Source organism: Eleutherodactylus coqui, chromosome 5 (genome assembly GCF_035609145.1).
Source record: "Eleutherodactylus coqui strain aEleCoq1 chromosome 5, aEleCoq1.hap1, whole genome shotgun sequence".
NCBI lineage: Eukaryota > Metazoa > Chordata > Amphibia > Anura > Eleutherodactylidae > Eleutherodactylus > Eleutherodactylus coqui.
Genome location: NC_089841.1, coordinates 156,352,045 through 156,373,040, shown reverse-complemented (window position 1 = coordinate 156,373,040; position 20,996 = coordinate 156,352,045). Strand labels below are relative to the sequence as shown.

The 20,996-nt window shown below is 42.6% G+C and overlaps 1 protein-coding gene across 2 annotated transcripts in view; it reads right to left on the bottom strand.

Annotated features, from left to right (window-relative positions):
• Positions 1-1,020: 1,020 nt before the first annotated feature.
• Positions 1,021-20,996, bottom strand: part of ANKLE2 (ankyrin repeat and LEM domain containing 2) — a 32,788-nt gene continuing 12,812 nt past the window's right edge. For both annotated transcript variants that reach the window (XM_066603451.1, XM_066603450.1), the window contains exons 3-13: positions 20,580-20,771; positions 18,310-18,503; positions 16,708-16,896; positions 16,504-16,626; positions 13,615-13,681; positions 10,818-10,990; positions 8,640-8,746; positions 8,325-8,515; positions 7,414-8,059; positions 2,520-2,651; positions 1,021-2,423 (exon numbers count right to left, since the gene is read on the bottom strand). In XM_066603451.1, the coding sequence (XP_066459548.1) occupies positions 2,192-2,423; positions 2,520-2,651; positions 7,414-8,059; positions 8,325-8,515; positions 8,640-8,746; positions 10,818-10,990; positions 13,615-13,681; positions 16,504-16,626; positions 16,708-16,896; positions 18,310-18,503; positions 20,580-20,771 (2,246 nt within the window). In that variant the 3' untranslated portion in view covers positions 1,021-2,191. The remainder of the gene's footprint in view (positions 2,424-2,519; positions 2,652-7,413; positions 8,060-8,324; positions 8,516-8,639; positions 8,747-10,817; positions 10,991-13,614; positions 13,682-16,503; positions 16,627-16,707; positions 16,897-18,309; positions 18,504-20,579; positions 20,772-20,996) is intronic.

Sequence of the window (20,996 nt, the reverse complement as noted above, 5' to 3'; positions counted from 1 at the left end):
ACTTATGTCTATTCTGTAGATGGTTACCAAGTAAAATAGGCATCTCTATTCAGCTGCAGATAAAGTATGGTGGATGTTGCTTCACTGGGACTGCAGTGTTGCAGACAGTTCTGGACTTATGTTAATCATAGCTACTCAAAGAAAACATTGATATATAAACAAACAAGAAAAAAAAAAACAAAAAAAAAACAACACACTTAAAATTCCCCTAGATATTTTTCCAATTATCCTGCCCACAGGCAATGTTTAAGGAAAGGCTGTTCTTATGCTGCATTCACCTTCTCCTCACATCCTGCCCACTCTGTCAAGACCCAATGCACATATTTAGTGTCCCAGTGCATCTGGTGTAATACTGAGATGTATTCAGTATTACACCAGATGCACTGGGACAGTGAATCAGTGCATCCATGATGTGAGGAAGAGGAGAAGCTGAATGGGGATATTACAACCACTACACATACACTGCCCATGGCCTAGATCATTAGAATGTAAATCTCCATATAGGAGCATGATGAGTACTGTCCTTGCAAGAGTGCAGAAGACTGCAGGCACAGAGAAGCAGTGTCCTGCATGCTCAGAGTCCCTATGCAACTGAAGATGGATGTTGATTAGCAATAGTGATCAGCTGTACACGTCAGCCTTTCAAGATATATTTTTCAACTTTACATGTATACAATAATTTAAAAAAAAATTATATATATATATATATATATATATATATATATATATATATATAAAGAGTTACAATTAATGGCCTAATTAGGCCCATTGTATTTGGATGTCTAAATAAATTAGCAAAAAGATATGGATAGTGCAAATCCTGGGTTTGTTAGAAAGGTAATAGTGATTCTTTAACATTACAGTTAAACCTATTGCAGCATAATCTTATTCAGAAACAGAAATGCAATGAACTCTCCTTAAAAGGAGACTTTAAAATCCACACAAGACTTTCGGTCCATGTGAGAGAACTGGGGCACTGGCCTGCTCATCTTCAGAAAATAAAACTTAAAACTTCTATCCTGAAGTATATTTGTCAATGTAATAGCAACATGTTATCCATAGGAACAGGAAAACAAAACAAAAAAACTTTGGGTTACACACTGACATTGACAGCTATATTACAAGGTTACTTCTGAAGCGGTGTCATAAGGCCTTTTAACTGGTCCTTTACTGAGAACATGAACAATTTTTTGGAATGCATCTCATGTATCCTACATACGTACGGACGAGTTCCAACACTGTTTAATTACCAAAAAGGTTCTTCATAAGAACCGTCACTGGACTGATACAATGCAGTTTGGAAAACACTAAATGACAAAAACCTTGGAGTGAAGACTGCAAAAAACATTGATTGTTCAGTTTCCCTTGTGCAATGTAACACAGCAACATGTGTCGTAGTAATTAAGTGTGTTCAAAACGCTGTAGCAAAAGGAAAAAATATTTATGTATAGATCACAAGAAATAGTAAAACAAATTGCACCCAACCTTGTAATCAATATTAGTTACTCCACGTTAATATCAAACCAGTACCTTAAGGTTAAAGACCAGGTTTTACATCTGTAGCCTGGTAAAGCATTTTAAGTGGCCCAAGTATTCAAATACTTAAAACACAGCAAACTGGAAATTAAAACATAGAAAGGCCACTAAAACCATAGGAGCTTACCAAGTCTGCTCTTGATAGTAAATAGATGCATGTGTGGGGCTGAAAACACTGCATTAGTGCAAGAATTTAAGGATGGCGGCTCCAGTAGGGTTAACTTGGGAGAGCCCTACACACGTCAGACACTGCTAGTTATTGCTGAGTGCTAGTGACGAACTAGGCATATAAAACCACATCATTAGCTAAGAGAAGTATGTGCCAACGAGATTCATTGACAAATTTCCTGACTGTGACTACTAGTTTGTTTTTTATTCTTTAAAAGTTCACAAAATATGTCAGACACCATGATCTAGGTCTTCCATCTTTTAAAGTGGATAGGGTCATCACCATAGAAAATCTGGTCAAGCAAGCATTGACACAGACAACTTTTCTAGAGTGACACATGTGATTGTCAGTGTCTTGTTTCTTAATACAATTTGCTGCATCAACCCTGTTGGACAGCTCTGAGCTCAGTGTAGCGGACCTTGGCAGAGGGTCGTTTCATGTATTGGGATACTTCATGTCGGTCACGTTTTGCATTGAGAAACCTCTTCAAAGGCCAGTCTGGTCTGTGAAGTGACGTAACCGTAGAAGCTGTATGTGACTGGCATAGGCTGGGCTATACCTTCCTGGACTGCAATAATCAGATGTGTTCATGTATTTGCCGGGGCTTCCCAGAATTGGACTGCTCCTACCAGGAGTGTAAAATCCATTGCCACCAGGAGAGTTGCAAGCAAAAGTATGGGAACGGTTTCTTCCGGTCAGAACAGCTGGGCTTGGCCAACTATAAAAAAAAAAAAAAATACACAAAGTTCAGACAAAAAGACAAGACCAACACTTGGATTGGCCTACAGAATAAAAAGAGTAATGTTATAAAAACCTGTGTCGTTCTGTACTGGAGTACGGCAATACAGACTTCATCCACTTGGAAATCATGGGGTATTTCTGTGCATCAATTTCCACATTTTCAACAGCAGTTAGCACATCATTGTCTAATTTGGTTGGCTCTTTACTGAAAGAGAAAAGTATATACGTTATCCATGGCGGAATAGAAGCCATTCCAAGACTTGAGTAATGGTGCATTTACACTGACAGATTTTCTGACTGACTTGAAAACCTCTACCAGGGTTCATCTCTATCAGGGTCCTTTCAGATCCATTTATATAGAGAGGGATTAGCACTACTGTATGTGCTCACAGATAGGGCCCAAGCACGTCCATTGCTGTCAGCAGCACAACCCAGTTTATAGAGTGATAGGATTCCCCAAAATTTTATTTTTTACGTGGCGATAAAAATAAAGATGCAAATCCCCTCAACATCATGTGTTTGTTGGCTGATCACTGGTACCTACACATGGGCAGATTATTAGTAAAATGAATGTTCACTCCTAATTATTTGCAAATGTCAAAAGGCCCTAACGGCTGTAATCATGCACAGTGAGTTATGTCATAACAAGATCCAGTTATTACCCGATTTAAAAGGTCCAAACCACCATAATGTACTACTAGCTAGCGACCATGTAATGCAGATATCTTCAAGTTTGTCAGTGACAGCCACAGCTTAGTACCTCGGGCTTATGAAGGGATGCCCTAAGCATGGAACTTGCCTTGGACATGTTACGAGAACCTAAGTAGCCTGTAAGGCTGTCTGCACACAAACGGATTTGCATTGTGGAATCCACGGCTGGATCGTGGATCCGTAGCAGACACCATTCATAGCATGCTATGGAAAAAAAGAAATCTCTTCTTGCACACACATGGAGACCAATTGCGGCTTCCACGAGCGGAGGAAAGAAATCGTAGCATGCTCTATTTTGTGTGGTGTCCGCACAAACAGCTTCCATTGAAGTCAATGGAAGCCGTCCAACCCCTGGCCCGTCCACAATTGATATTGCGGATTGGTAGCACGTACTCACGGCGCAGGAAAAAAAAAAAAATCTGTACTACACATGTCCGATTCTGGCTTATAGCATGCTCACCAACATGCGTTCTCACTGGAGGAGAGGAGTTTTTCTTCTGGCAAAAACGCCTCCAATCAGTTCTGCGAGGTTGCGATCCTCTGATGTTGCAGCTAGCCTCATCTTCCTATCCCAGCTGTTTCTCGGATGCTGCTGCACTATGCCAGTCACTGCACTAGCTGCCCATCCACTACCAAACTCAATTGAAACTCATCTAACCCATAAAGCTCTCTATTGGACCGTACACTGCTTCCCTCCTCTCCATACATCACCCAGTCCGCGCACTACGTTCTGCTAACAAAAACTAAACAACCCCCCACCTCTCACAAATCCAAAGCTCATATTCTCACCTCCAGAACTTCTCTAGAGCAGCACCAGTCCTCTGGAACACACTACCCCAAAACTTTCAGACAATCACAGACGCACAGAACTTCAGACACACCTTAAAAAACGCACCTCTTTAAAAAAAAAAAAAAAAAAAAAAAAAAAAGCATATCAAGTCTCCTGAACTGCACCTCAACACTAGTGCACCCCTGGACTATTGTCTACAGTGTACATCCCCTGCCCCCATAACTCCTGCATCACCTCTGTTTGTAGGCTACTTTGTGTCGGCCCCCCACCTGTGTTTCCCTAAAATTGAATACTAGGTGTAACTGTTTTATTGTCTGTTACCCTGTGCTTTGAAAGCGCTGCGGAATAAGTTGGCGCCATACAAATAAAGGATTACTACTATATGGTATATAGGAGGTTCCTTCCACTTCATCAATTCAAAGATCTGTATGGATCTAAAAGTAAGAACCGTGTAGAAGAAAAAGAAGAAGTTTTTATGCACGGATTACAGACGGAGATCCTGGCCTGATCACCACATCTTACTAACACAGACAGAGAACGCTTAGTACTTGCGTGATAGGCATATCACTAGGTTAGACTTTTAGTACTTTAAATTCCTGTTTTCAAGATTTGTTACCCGTCTATGAACCGTAATCTGAACAAAATTATCCCTTTTAAAGCTGTATGCTGAAGGTTAGCACATTGTCAGGGCACTTTTCACAAAACCAAAAGCTAAAGACAAGGCCCCTAAAAACTTCAGCAGGGTTTTCCGTATTGGTGGCAGTGTGGGGAGTATGGATGACAATGGTGGATGCAAGATCTATAAAAATAAACAGCACGGACATTGCTGCCCCCCCCCCCTCCCCCATTATTCTGTTTACAAGCACTGCAGCGATCACATGGGCTGTTAACCCACATGACCTCTGCAGCCAACAGAAGGCCCGACAGGGATATCATGGATGATGTCCTGTACACCACGAGAGGTTTACAAAACATCACTTGTCAGAAGCCATGGGAACCGGCGGTTCGGTGACTATTTTATATAGCTTTCGGCATAGGGGAGGGCCCAAAACATACGATAAGTGCAGAAAAACCTTGTTGTCCAAATTATTTTATGAGCCCTCTCATCACATTCATTGGGGAACACAGCTGAGGACTGTGGGTATAGCTGCTACAACTAGGAGGAAAAGACGACATACGGCCAAAAATATAGCCATCTATAAAATGCACCAACCAAGAGAAGCAAATATGTGAACTTTGTACAACTTTGCAAAAGTGTGTAGAAGCCCATGACGACCTTGCAGACTTGAAAAGCAGAAGCGTTGTTGCGTGCCGCCCAAGAAGCACCCACACCCCAGGTCGAATAAGCAGTCATGAAAAAGCGAGGTTCCCTCTCCTTTGCACAGTATGCCTCCACCACGGTTGACCTGATCCAATGTGAAATGACAACTTTGGATGTTGCAAGGCCCTGTCTTGAACCATCTGGAATCATGAAAAGGGATTCTGGATGCGTGAATGCGGACAGTTGAGACAAGTAAATTCCCAGAGCACAAACGAATTCAAAATTATGGAGTGCGCGTGCCTCTGGGTTAGAGCCTGAAGGACAGATGGAGGGTAGAACAATGTCCTCATTGATGTGGAAGGATGATACCACTATTGGCAGGAAGGAGGGCAGATGACAGAACATTCTGATATAGTATGGTGAAGGGAGGCTTGGCTGGCGGGGCTGTAAGTTCGTAAACCCAGAGAATAGGAAGAAAGCCATCTTCCAGGCTAGGAGGCAAGTTGGGATGTTGCACAGAGGTTCGAAGGGAACTGGAAAAGAATGAACAGAGCTGATATCGGATCTTTCAAAAGAACTGAGGCCCAACCCCATGTGAAGACCTTCTTGAAGAAAGAACATTAGTTGGGATAGAGAAAAGCGTATGTAATGAAAACTTTGTTTAGACCAGAGGAAAAAAGCTTTCCACATGCAGTGGTAAACCCGAGATGTTGAGGTCTGTCTAGCCTTTAGCATAGTCTGGATGACTGGTTCTGTAAAACCAGACAGACACTCAAGAGTGCGGCTTAAACCGCCACGCCATTAAACGAAGAGGGGCTAAACTCAGGCAAAAGATGGATCCCTGTAAGAAAAGATAGTCCTAAGAAAGGTGGAGGTGCCATGGAGAGTCGATGAATAGGTTTGACCAGATCCACCTACCAGACTAGTTGAAGCCAGTCCAAGCCACCAGGACCCCTGAAAGACCTTCCAAGTTTTACCTTTTTGAGCAGTTGATGGACAAGCAGGAACAGGGTAAATATGTAGGTAAGCTTTAGCTGGTCCATGGAATTACAAGGGCATCCAGCACTCGAGCCTGGGAGTCTAGCAACCTTGACACGAAGGTTGGAAGCTTGCAATTGATTCTGGACCCAGCATGTCAACATCTGGGCAACCCCATCTGTGCCACAGGTCTTGAAATATGTTGAAATTGAGTTGGAACCAGGTCAGTTTCCTCCATGACTGCTGTACTAAGGGTCCTATCCAGATTTATGTACGCAACCATCGTTGAACTGTCCAGCTGGACATGGACTGGAAACCCATAGGTTGTTGTGTGAAGTGACAGAGCGACAGTAGGACTGGCCAAAGTTCCACACATTTATCGGGAGGGACACATCCCGTACTGTTCACGTTCTTTGCACTGAGATTTTGTAACGTACCTCCCCACCTGAGGAGACTGGCATCTGTCGTGAGCACCAGCCATTGAGATGCCAGAAATGATTGCCCATGGTGAACTTGAGGGGAATCTAGCCATCATTGCAGGGAGCGTTGAAGTGCCACATGTAGACTGATTTATTCAGTCAAGTGAGCGTGCAGAATTGTCCCACTGAGAAAAGATGGTCATTAATTCAGTTTTTTCAAATCCAGAACAAGACTGATGGTTCAGACCTTCATGGGTATCAAAAAAATATTGGAATAAAAAACAGTGAAACGCTTTGCGAAGGAAACCAGAACGAGGATATCCTGGGTGAAGAGATGGCATATTGCCTGATCCAAAGCGTTGATCCGTGAAGGAGACTTTGGAAGTGGGGACCTGAAGGACTGTAGACAAACTATGGCATAGCTGCCGGAGATGATTATCTCCTGGATGCAGGTTTCTGAAATGGGTGAGGGTTAACCAGGTGTTTATGAATCAGGAAGTCATCCACCCACCCTGACTGACTAGGGTGGGCAGCCCTTCATGCAGAGGACGACTCAGAAGAAGTATATGGACAAGGATGCCAGGGTTTAAAGGAAGGCTTTCCCTGTAAAAGCACAAGGACAATTATTGCTGTTACCCTTGTAAAAGGGCCCTTAGTGAGTCTCATAGTAGTAGTAGCAGCTATACACAGTCTTCAGCTGTGTCCCCTAATGGCACAGACAATAAACACCCCTTTAAAATTAGGCATTTTACCGATTGTACAAATTCAGGGTACTACTGAGTTAACTACTCATACATAGTATACATACCCAAGGAGGAACAGTAACCTATTACTTTGAGGTTTAGTTGAAGTTTTCATGACCAGTTGCTGACTGGGAGAACCTGAATGTGCATTTGATGAGGATGGCTCATTGATGGTCCCTGGGGTTAAAGGTTGGTCCAGTTGGCTGGAAGTAGGCAAAGGATTCTCAATCTCCATTAATGGAGAAGATTTTGTCCTCCTTGTAGGGCTGCTGGAGTCCAGATCTACGAGATCATTAGAAATAGTCATCTCTCCTAGTTTCTGTGACATAAAGCATGCACTTTTTGATGGAGATTCCTCATTACTGGCTTCCTTCAGCTCACTCATTGAAAGTTTTTCAAACTCTGCCATGAGATTAGATACAGGAGAAAGCGCCTCCAAACCCTGCGGATGTCTACGTTCTCCAGGAGGGCTCATATCGTCATTTAAAGGACTGCAGTAGCCCCGCTTTGAGCCGTCAATGCGGCAACTGCTTCGCAGGGGTGTTGAATCCATGATGCATTCTGGGATTGAGATTGTGTTAGTAGAAGTCAACGGAAGGCTATTTTTCAGAGCTGCATTCTGACGGTTCTTTATCTGTTCCAGACTTATTTCTTCTTCATCATCTAAAAATGCCCCAACAGAAACCGAATTACAGATTTTTCTGCATTTTCCTACAAAGAGAATTAATTTTGTAAGTATCCTGAACTGTAATAACTTTGTTCTCGGCCATAAACAAAAAATGCGAAAAAACAAAACCCAGAAGAAAAAAAAAACAACCACTTAGTAAAGCAATTTCTCAGATGTACACTATATGCTTCACCAAACAATTCATTTCAGACATGCAGAACTTACGCCAGCAGGACAAAAAGGTACGAGCCATTAGTAAAAAGTAAGTTTACAATATGGACACAGCAAATCAGGCCAAAGCTGCATTACCTGCCGGTGATGGAGTCTTGTATTTATTGCAGAGCTCATGTTCCTGTTCCAACTGCATTCGTTCACTTGCTTCCCTTTTACTAAGAAATTCCTCAAGCTTCCCTAAACCATCCTGGGAAGAAAGATCGAGAAAACAACCGAGAAATTCCCAATATTCCACCCACGGGACGGCCAGCTCATGAGCTAGATCTCTAGCAATGATAAAGAATAGGGGTGGGGGGAGATATTCGCAATCAAGCTAAGTTTAGAATTTCTTGAAAAGCATCTTCTAAATTAGAACCACACTTCTGCACAATACAGAAGACTAAACGTTACCTTCCAACTCTCTCCTCGCCTCGCTCTGGATCAGTTTTCCTGACATTATGATAAAATCCAGCTCTATCCCGTGGCGGAGTCTTCCATGTTCTTCTAAAATCCTCAGCCTAAAACATATTCTTGATATTAGACCCCTCTATAATCATAATACACCACTTCATTTTCAGAGAGAATTATGTAATTAAAGGGGGTTGTCCACTTTGTTTTTACCGTTTTTTCAGTCATTGAATAGGACATTTTCAAATATATATGCATTTAAAATTTTGCTCTAAGAGAACATATATACAGTATCAAATCAGTGCAACAGCCCCCACTTGCATAGTAGAACGGTATAGTCCATGGACTTGTACGTTACTACAGACTTTAGTCAAATCACCCGCCAAACAGGTTGTGACCCCTTGTATTCGACACTGATCAGGCATCCAATAGTTAAAAAGTAATTTATTCAGCAGCAGAACTCCTAGTATAACTATCTGCAGTATATCACCATCTTTAACACATTGTTTTTGTTAAATTTAACGGTTTAAAAAAAAAAAAAAAAAAAAAAAAAAGAAACCCACACAAAAAGTTAACTGGGAAAAAAAAACACCATGGGGGGGGGGGGGGGGGACCACAGGGAGAGGCATGTAAGAGCTGCGCTGCAGACACTTCCTTTATCATTCCACCAGGTCTGTCAGTGATGAGAGTTCTGCTCCTTAAACTTCTATTCACCTATTCTGTATGAGGCAGCCAAATGTGGGTGCATTAGAAAAAAAAATATTCAGTTTGTTTCCATATGCAGTTTCTCTACCTCCCATAGAAGTGAATGAGAGTTACGGAAACAAGTGTAGTAACGCTGTGCAAAGCAGTTTCTGTAACTTCAGTAACTTTCTGCTAATCCCCACCACCACTGACCACACGAAATACAGATTGGTATTTCCAATCTCAAATCATGCCCAAGATGAAATCCCCTTTAACACCTTAAGGACATACGCCCCACCCCCCTGCACTTAGCTAATCAGGAAGATGGGAAGACTCCTGCCTAAAAGCAGGGTAGGTGTCCTGATACGAACGGCCCCACGACTGGAACCTCGGAGCTAACTATTCCCGTTAGGACACAGGGACGATGTAAACACAGGACGCACAAAACAGAATTGACTTATCACAGAGACGGGAATGATGCACAGGCTAAAGATAAAGCTCAGCTATATAGGGAGACTAGCTGATATACCTGGCTTCGCCCAAGTTAGTTTGGTACAGGTGTTTACCTGTTCGCATGGAAAATTTTCATGAAGTCATGGTTACTTCAGAAGAACCGAGGAATAAAATATGCACACACATAAAGGAGCGTTAGATTCTTCTCAGACTGCATGTACCGATGTCCCTCTGCAGAATGCGCCACCCCTCCCACTCTCCTCACTTTTTACCCTTAAAAGAGAACACCGCTTTTATTCAAATTTAAACCCAGACAGGAGGTTGCAGCCCTTTGTTAGCCTAAAAGGCATGCTCCATCCCTGCAGTCCATGGCCGCTTCCTTATGTACTTTACAGCCTTTCAGTATATGCACACAGAGGTCAGCTAGATTGTTCTCAATACATACACATAGGTGAGGTAGATTCTCCTCAGTATATACACACACAGAGGTCAGTTAGATTGTTGTGCAAAATTTCACGCTTGTACAACACTGGGAAGTCAGATTATATAGGGGTGTACTTAGTTTTGCACTTAGCATTGAATAATCGAGTAGTAACATAGTAACATAGTTCGTAAGGCCGAATGAAGACAATGTCCATCTAGTGACACCTTTACTTTTCCTATTTAGGATCTAAAGAATGCTTGTGCCAAATTTCACGATTGTACGACACCGGGAAGTTACAAGATAGAAACAAGGAGTACATTCATACAGAAGGAACAGAGCGATGCCCGCATCTGACCCGGAACAACAAGAGAGCGGCAGACCCAGGTAGCAGACCTAACACGTAGAGAACGTCTGCAACCAATCTGCGGACTGTAAACGTGCACCTTTATTCTGCAGTGTGTAAATTGCATTTTTAAAGTCCACTTTATGCCAGGAAACCCATCTGAGTACCTGGAAACACTGATTTGAAATCACCGCTTTGCATGTCCAACATTCAGACTTCAAAACACGCAATGGAAAGAGTTTTTGGCATCAGAATCTCCCACGATAAAGTTTCTCACCTTGGAAGGGCTCATGGGTCCAGCAAAGGCCTTCACTGCAAGCAACGGATCTTTTGGGCTTCCAAAGTACCGAGGTTGAGAGAGAATATCCGGTTGCTCAGGTGACCATGGTACACCAATGATAGGAAATGAGGAGTTATCCTCAGCACGCAATAAAGGGACATAAAAATGGCCTAGAAAACGAAGCCAAAATGTTATGTTTGGCACAGATCCCTAGAAGTTAAATTACCATACCCATCAATGAACTCCTATAGATAATGATGTATAAAAACCTACTTTGCATTTGATCTTACAACAGTTAGTGATGCAGCCATTGTGCTAAAGTTAGAAGTTAAGTCTGTAAACTGTATTTTCAAACAATTCTGTAGAACCTCCATTTTCTAAAATTATATTGGTTATAAATAGGTCCTCCTTTTCAGGAGAAGCAGTTGCTGTAGGCCATGCATAAAATACTCAGTTATTTCTATGCTCCACTTAGGAACAAAGACTAGAAATCCTAGAAGAATTTTGCCTACATTTTGCTAATCCTGAGATCTCTCAATCATAACTAGCAGATGGCTAAGTGCCACAACACGGAAAAGCTGGCTTTTGCTCAATTTTCCCCTCAAAAGTATTTGCTAAGACTTTTTAAATGTATAAAGGAAGAGCAGGAGCTGCTCTTACAGAGAAAGCAGTGTGTTCTGGCAAACATGCAGTCCATAGCAGGGAACCCCCCAAGTCCTGATAGGGCATATGGACATTGTTGATGAAGCCCTTTGAAATGTTTAACCTTTCTTTCCTTCAGTCATGCTTTTCAAAATATAGAAGTTAATGAAATTTCATAAGATTCTAAATGTTCAGAAAGTCTGGATGCAACTTGAAAATTAAGTAAAAAGTTATTTTTAATCTAAAAAAATAAATAAAAAAAATATACACATTCTTAACCATGAAATTTTGCCACTTTGGGGCATGGAACAGCTCAAGGTTGGGACATCGAAAACCGATATATCGAAATATGGATATATCGCTAATGCCTTGGCGATACTTTTCATCGATATTGTTATGTCTGATATATCGCCTTGAACTATTAATGTTACCGATATATCGGTTTTTGTAAAGAAGAAGCGTGTCTTGTGGTCCGGTGACCAGATTTGCTTTCTTCACATTCTGCCCTTTCCTTTGTGTTGGTACAGGATGGAGTTTTGCTCGAGGCACTAATGAACTTATAAACAAGTTCTAGAAACTTTTGGAAAGTGTGAGGCGACTGTCACCAATAAGGTTTGCTCCAGGCAAAACGACTCTCAGAAAAAGTGGGGTCTTAGGCCCCTTTTCCACATGCGTTTGCTCATGGCGTTAGACGCAGGCTCTGAACGCTTGCATCTAATGCAATGGCTGTGGGCAATGCTTTCTAAATGAAAGATGGAGGGATGCGCTGAATGCACAAACGTTCGTAGAAACTCAAAAAAAGAAAAGAAAAAAATAACCTTAGATGAAACACCACCAGAACTTTTTTTGTACTTAAAAATGCCACCCCCAGGTTGTTTAGGAGACAACCCTTTTATAATATGGAGGGAAATATGCCAACCCTACTCCAATTTGTATCAGCTAGGTAGAAAAAAATCTTTCTGTAGTTGCTACTTCAGTTCCTGCAGAAAGAATATATTCAAAAGTTGGTGAAATTATGTCTGCTCGAAGGGGAGAGCATGTGAGCAAATTAATATTTCTTGGCTCATTAGATAACGATTATTGGGGCCAATGATAAAAAAACTGCTTTTCATATACCTAATTTAAATTATATGTTTCATCTGTAATTTTTTATTTTCATGATGTTATTAATAGTTAGAAGTTAATAATAAAATTCAACAGTTTAAAGTTTTAAAAGAAAACTATAGTTTTTTTGTTGATTGTTGCTTTATTAACCCTAGACCGGTTTTATTTTTATACAGCATTTTAAAAAGTCGAAATATAGTTTTCCACCGATATTTTACTATAATCCAGAGTATCGACTATCGATATTTTTGTGTCAATGTCCCAACCTTACCACAGCTTAAATACATACACTATATATCTACCTACCTCCCCCATCTGTCAAACCCAAGGCCTTTAGGCCAAATCCGAACCCCCATGTTATTTTGTGGCCCATGAGAGCCGGCCACAGAAAAGCATTTTCTAGATTGGAGGGTCCCAAGCTGTGCCAGGAAGAGTCTTTGGTGCACTGTGCACTGGTCTGCGGCCTGCTGTTAGGTACCAGGATCGTGGCCGCCATACTGGTCCTACACTGCGAAGTCCGATGCATACTGAGTGCAGTAACTGCAGCCCTTCCAGTCTTTGTTCTGCACTCCGTATGCTTCTCCCTCGGAACCTGTCCTGCAGTACAGTGCAGTTTGTATGAGGCCGCTTGTACATCTTGGCTGGTCCTTGCTACCATCGTGCAGAGGACAGTCTGTTCCAGCCTACCTGTCTAGATCCTGTGAGCCTGCTGCATGGATCTGAGGATGCTACGTTATACTGCTACTTAACCTAGTGAATAAGGGTTCTGCTCTAAAGAATTTTTTGGGAACCTTCCACCAGCTTTTTCGAACTCTCGTTATTTTGCCTTTTCACCAACTACCTGGAAGTTTACAGTCAAGCGTCAGTTTTGCTGGACTTGAACCTTGCTCTGGTCCGTCTGTTCTCCTCCCTTCCCTTTTTAGCACTGCCTTCAAAGTGCCATTTGTAGTTGTAAGGATACCATAATGCTGATGTGGCAGTCAGTGAAAAGAGGTTTGACATCCCTGAAAGATAATATGTTATAATACATCTCTATTACCACACCAACCTTTTAGATATTCTTTAATCTTTTCTTTTAATTCTTGCGATTTATTTTTGCTTCGTTCACATATGACCTGTTTGAGAAACAGTAAAAACAAGGTGTTACGTTGAAGAAAACCAGAATTTACTTAACTCCTTAAAGACGCAGACCTTTCTCTCTCCCCCGTTCCACCCAGTCTCTGTTTTTCCTTCTCACTTGTAAGAAGTCATAACTCTTCTTTATCGTTCCATGCAGCTGTCCGAAGGCTTTTTTTTGTGGGATGCCTCTTTGGCAGCAAAATTAAATACATTTTATTCTATGGGTCAGTACGATTACTAAAATACTAAATCCTTTTTTTTTTTTTTTTTTTTTTAACTGTACTACTTTTTTTTCCCCCAAAGATTTTTTTAAATTAATTTTCTGCCACCATCCACTGACGGACATAATTTCTTAAATTTTTCCGTCAACATAGTTGTCGTTTTTTTGCAGGACGTCCTGTAGTTTCTATTGGTATCATTTTGGAATACATATATGACTTTTTGAACCCTTTGGGGGGCCACAGGAAGCTGCCAAGTAAAGCTTTCTGTAGGACAGAAAGTGTTCCTTTCAGTAGGAAGGCAGAAGTTGCCAATTGTCAAGAAAGCATTAGCAAATTTAGTAGGGTGGTATCAATTAGGGACGGTGACGCCTTGCTGAAAACATATGAAGAGATTTGAAAACCTCATAGGGACTGAAGAACAGGGGAAAAAAGTTGCGGGGAAAGAACTTGGTGTTCTCCAGTTTGCTACTGGCAAAATAGGCAGACTACAATCATCGGTGAACCAACAGTTCAGCCCCAGGAAAGGAGAAGGCAAGGAAAAACACCGATAGGACGTAGGCTACCGGGACCAAAGCAGTATACCAGAAAGCTCGTGATCTGCTGCAAAACTGCTATGGGTGCTGCTGGAGACCCTTCAGCAGGAGTGAGGAGCACAGCACAATATGGAAACCGTTATATTCTGCTATGTGCCCCTTTATGAGGAGAAGAGGATCACAGAGCTGGGAAGGTGAATCTGGATGCGGCCAACAGCCCATAGCATTACAGAATAAGGCAGAGGAAGTACCACCTCCTCCAGCATGCCAACAGGAAGTCCTGTCTCCTCTTGCGACCTGTATAGGCCTACAAGCCAGGCAGTCAATTAGAGATTTCCAGGCCAGGGGTAGTCCTAGCCTACAAAAGGTGTCTCTTCCCTGCCATCAGGCCCAAGGCAGGCATGCATCGCAGGCATCAGTACCCCACTTCACCACAGATCGTGAGTCCCAGTGGCCGGGATGCAAACAGCAGAGCTGGCCTGACCAAAATGTGCCGAGCGCAGAGATAAAGCACAGTGTCTCCTGGGAGTCTAGAACTGGAGAGGTCCTGTGCCTCCGCCGACCACACGTGCATGCGAGCAGAAGCTACGCCCGAGACAGAGCTGGTATGGTTGACAGACCATGAGGTTAGGCCAGAAAAAGGGGGTGGGGTTTAGAGGAGAGACATCAATGAGTGTATGGAAGGTGAGGTGCGATGGCACAATACTTGACTAATTATGTCTGACCATCGTTTATGTGTATAGCATCCCACACTCCCCACATCTCCAGCCACTTTACCTTCTGTATCCCCCCATTATTTGTAGTCTAAGCTCATTGGAGCAGGATCGTCACCCCTACTGTTTCCATCACCTGATTACTACATGTAACCGTGGTTTTTGCATTTTTGTCTTTCTGTATCCTCCTGTTTTGGTAAGCGCTGCGGAATAGGTTTGGCGCTATATAAGATTATTGATCCAGTTTACTCCCCTCACCTTAACCTATTCATTTCAGCTTCCGCAGCCTACCAGCAAGGTCATGGCTTCAGCAGCTATCACTAAATGGTGAGAGACGCTGAATATGGGGGAACAGGCAGGAATCTCAGGTGACCCCATGGCTAGCAGGAAGCAGAGTTATTAGTGCAGCTCTGTTCCACTTTGCGTTCTTGGGAGGAGGTAGTAATAGTGTCTGATGTAGCACGGTTTGCTGTCTCCACTTATGAACCATCAGGGAAGTTAGCTCATCCCCGATTCCCACCTAGAGGGTAAAAAGTAAAAAAGTAAAAAGAAAAGCAGAAAAGACCTGCAGAGCAGGAGGTCTACCTCCTATGGATACCAAGCTAAAACTGATTTAGCTCAGTGCCTGCAGGAGGGTATTTTCTTTGCCTAGTGTCCACCTCCTACTGGCAGGAGCTATATCCCAAGGTCTGCTGTATTCCCCAATGACACGGATGAGGGGAAAAAAAAAAAAAAGTTTTAAATTTAATATTTTGCTATTGTAATTAAAAATGTTTTTTAGGACGCAAATGTGCGATTTTCAAATTGTTTGACCAATAACCTGGCATTTTCAATGCTATCGTACATTGTACTCAATAGGAAGGTGTTACAAGTTCTTTGGGAGAAAGTAATAGGCCTAAGCGCCTCCACCACACAGAGTGCCATTAAAACAGCACCCCGCTAACTCATGATTGTAGGGCACCAATACAGAGACAGAGGGAGCACTTTTTCTCTGTCCAGCCATTTACATGCAACTATCGGCACTGACTGTGACACCTAAAGGGTTCAATGGCTGCTGCAAACAGGCATTAACTGTATTCTATAGCTGGCACCTGTCATGTATGGAGTGGGCTCACATGTTGGGTAGCGGTTAAAAGGGGTATTCCAGACACTAACATTTATAAACTGAAATGGGGTTTATCTGCGCAGATCAACACCATTTGCATGCAGGGGACAGCAGCGTCTCTTGTGCCCCCAACCATGGGCAAATAGGTTGAATGTCTGGAATACTGATTTCAAGGAGAGTGATTACATGAATTAAATTAAATGCACTAGCAACAAGCAATAATACAACACTGAAACAACCAATTACCTGCTCCGGTGTCTGATCATATTTGTTCCTTGGGTTCTTTATGATGTCAGGATGTGAACACAGCACATTAACTACATCAGCATTGCCAAATTTGCAAGAAAAATGAAGAGGAGTGTCAAATCCCTAAAAGAAATCAATGATAATTGGTAAATCTGTCCTTGAAAAACTAAAAGGAACACACTGCAGTATTCCTTGGCAAATTACCATTTTATCAGGTGTGTTGAGATACAGATCAACAATATATCTTATTCTTTTTTGAAGCATTCCTTCTTCATCATCAGGGTACATAAGTCTCATGAATTCGGGGTTCTCTAAAGTATCCAATAAGAGATGACTAATCCCAGCCTGGTTCTCCTTAGCGGCCACATGCATGACATTGTATCTACATCCTTCCTGCAATGAGAAAAAAAATGAGGTAAGGGAGTACCTGCCATGGCCAATACTCCTTCCTGCTGTATCTTGTCTCCCAATCCGGAGCTAGGGGTGTGGCAAAGCGAGGATAAACTCAGGTGGCAGAGGGGTTCCTGTAAGAGAAAGTGTTCGAGGAGGGAGTTGCCACAGAGTGTCGACAAGCAGGTCGAGAGCCATGGTCGAGGCCTTCCATCTTTATCTTGTTGATAAGTTGCGATTTGAGTGGAAAGGAAATACGCAAGAGAACTTCCAATCCAGGAAATTATGAAGGCATGCACTGCTGAAGCCTGGGTGTCCCGAGACCTCGGCATGAAGGTTGGGAGCTTGCAGCTGATTCTGGCATCCAGCCCAAGAGGAAATGCCCCTGAATAGACTAAAGCCAGGGCCTAACTTAGCCCAGAAGCAAGAGTAGTGTGGGGATCGCAAGAGGGCACACAGCCACCCGTGGGAGCTCCTGTAAATGCCTTGTCTGGCACACGGTTACACCATGATACTGAGAGGAGGGAACCCAGGAAGTGTCTATGAAGCTAAGATCTCTCTCCTCCCTCTCCCACTACCCAAGGGACGAGTAAAAAACTTCCCCGGGTAGTATGCCTCTGTGGTAGCTACTAGCCTTGCAGCAGAAGGCCCCCTCCTGAACGGGAACACTGAGGCGGTCCCCAAAAAACAACGAAACAAGGGGGGGAGGGGGCAGGAGAAGGGCCCCCACATCTCTGAAAGGTATGCCTCATGATCAATAAGGGAAGCTGGGCTGTAGGAAATCTGTTGCAGTGCAGGTAGCAAAGCCTGAAGTGGATGGTGAAGGTGGAAGGAGTAAAAGAAGGAGTAGGATGGGCCAACACTTACCTAGATTGAGGAATACTCTCCTTTCCACAACTGAAACATAGCTCCAGGACTCCAGAAGTGCAGACTTCTGCCTTTAATAAGGAGGAAGAGCTGCAACGTGGAAGGGGGTGGGAGAGTTGACTGTGCTCCTTTTTCTTCCAAGGGTCGGGCCGACAAGACTGGTTAATTCCAGTCTGTTTGCCCTCCTTATTGAGGTAATGGGGGGGGTGTCTTATACCAGCCTGCTATTACAAGGAATCAAAAAGAAAAACTAAAGACTGGTAAAATAAAAGGTCTGCCTCCTACGGACTAAGCTAAATCTTGTTAGCTTGGTGTCTGTAGGAGGGGTATAGCTGGTAGGAACTAACTAAGCTTAGTGTCCATCTACCTAGTGGCAGTAGCTATACCCGTGGTCTTCAGCCGTTTTCATAAAAAGCAATGGACAAGAAGAAGCCTAACCAATCACAATCCAAGCAACAATATTTTGTGATGTCTATTTACTGTGGTCCCCCAGAATAGCAATTTCAATGGATACCAATGGGATAATGATGACTTTATTAACAAATTTACCTGGACAACAGTTGGGTTGTCGCCAGACCCTATAAGATAACGAGGATTGCTCCATATCAGCTCAGAAAAGGTGGCTAGATCACCTTTTTCAACAGCCTTCCTTAGTTTTGCTGTCAAATCCTGTGTCCTAGGGCTCTTGAAGCTGTTTGCCTTCTCCTTGTTCAGGCTTTCAACCTCCTGAGCAGACAATCCATCTAGAAAATTAAATATATAGTGCAATACAGAAGGCAATTAATCTCTTGTATCATGGTTATTGAGCCCTTAACTGCTTTGTGGCAAAGCCTTAATGACCAACTAATTTTTCAGTTTTTTTTTTTTTAAATCATCGCATTCCTAATGCCTTAAAAGGTTTTAATTTTTCCGTCAACAGCCAAATGAGGGCTTGTTTTTTGCGGGACAAGTTGTATCTTTTAATGGCATAATTTTTGGGAACATACCATTTTGATTGCTTTTTATTCTATTTTTTCCTAGAGGCAAGACCAAATCTACAATTCTAGCACGTTTTGTTTTTTTTAATCAACTGTGCTGTTTAAGGGTTTTTGCAGGAGGAGTTGTATTTTTTATTTTTAGATGGTGCAATTTGTTTATCTATGCGATGTTTTGATCACTTTCTATTACGTTTTTGGTAAGGCGAGAGGCAAAATTATCCATTTTCGCCATGATTTTTGTTTATTTTGTTTCCCTTTAAGACCTACACTGTGCGGGTTAAACATACTAACTTTTTTTCTCTGGGTGCTTACGAACACAATATCAGAATTATGATTTTTTTCATAGTAAAAGGGGAGTTTTGAGGTTTTTATTTCACAAGGTTTTTTTTAATACTTTAACTTTTTATTTTTGTCTTACGAGGGGACTTTATCATATTTTACGCCTCTTCTAATACACTCTTATACCTCAGTATAGCAGTATATTATAAAGCCTGTGAAGCTCTGCCAGAGGCTGAACCTCACAGCCCACTGTCACTGGCAGACCTAAAGGCCATATTCAAGCCTTCAGATGTCATAGCAACCCATCAGGACCCCATAATCAAATCGTGAGCGTCTAATGGGATAAGCAAGGGAGCCCTCTTCCCTCTGTCAGCGTTTTACATGCCGCGGTCACACTGACTGCAGCATGTAAAGGGTTAAACAGCAGGGATCCGAGGTTACCCAATAAGCCATTAAATGGTGACTGCATCAGAGTAAAGCCTGTTAACGGCTGCATGGGTGCTTAAAGGGGTTGTCCCGCGGCAGCAAGTGGGTCTATACACTTCTGTATGGCCATATTAATGCACTTTGTAATATACATTGTGCATTAAATATGAGCCATACAGAAGTTATTCACTTACCCACTCCGTTGCTGGCGTCCTCGTCTCCATGGCTCTGTCTAATTTCAGCGTCTAATCGCCCGATTAGACGCGCTTGCGCAGAAGGGTCTTCTCCCATTTGGTCGGTCCGGGCACGGGCGGCATTCTGGCTCCGCCCCTTCTACGCGTCATCGCGTAGCTCCGCCCCGTCATGGTTGCCGATTCCAGCCAATCAGGAGGCTGGAATTGGCAATGGAACGCACAGAGCCCATGGTGCACCATGGGAGAATACCCGCGGTGAACCATGGGAGAAAACCGCAGTGCATCCCAGGAAAAGGACCGGCAGCCATCTTGGGAGAAGAATTTTATAAGTTCATCTTTCATCACATCGCTTTAAAATGCTATTTTATGCCAGGGGGGCGGGGGGGGGGGGGGGGGGGTGTGTGACAGGGGGAATGGGCTAATTTAAAATTTTGATGTTTTGCCTCGGGACAACCCCTTTAAGGGGTTAATGACCAGATTGTTTTGGTCCAAAATTAACAGACACTTATCAAGTTTAACCACGTGATTTTTTTATGGGCTCTAGTTTTTTTGGCTGGGCTACAAAAATATTTGTTGTGCCCTGTGTGTCACATAGGGCCATTTTTTTCTCCAAATGAAGAGGTAATGGCTGAATCAAACTTCGTGTTACACATGGATTCTGACGCAAATCAGCTACTTGTGAACACAGCAGTAAAGCAGTCCTGAGACAAGAATAAAAAAAAAAAAAAAGCTGCAGTTTTAGGGTCTGTGCCACCGGCCATCAAAAGCTGGTCAGCAGTCATAATAGTGCAGCATTCGGCTTCCCCATTTTGATTAGCCCACTCTTATTTATGACTCCTCATCATCTTATGCCTGTCTCTATCATACCAATCTACTTCAGCCACAAGCAAGTACTGAAGGCTGCTTAACAAGGATTGAATTCTTTATTAATTGTCCCACTTACCTCTAAGACCAGAAGCAAGTTTCACAGGTGACAAGGACATGGATGATTTATTGGGTGATGGACAGTAGTCACATATCCCTTTAGCAAACTTTTCCGCATCTTCTCTGGACTGGAAGGCTTTGAACCGGGAACCTTTTAGCATTTTAACAACCTCTAGCGCTTCCCTTTTGTCAGCATAAATGTGGGGTTTTTCTGAAACAAAAAGCATGGGTGCAAGTGTCTGGAATAGCAAGAACGGATGAAATGCAAAGCCAAATCTGGCCATATATAACTTAACCCCTCCAAGAACTGCGATTTCTCATTTTTTCCCCCCATTTTTTTGTTCCCGCCTTCCAAAGGCCATAACATTTTTTGTTTTTTCCATCGAAACAATTGTATGACAGCTTTTTTTTTTTTTTCGAGGGGGAAGGGGGAAGG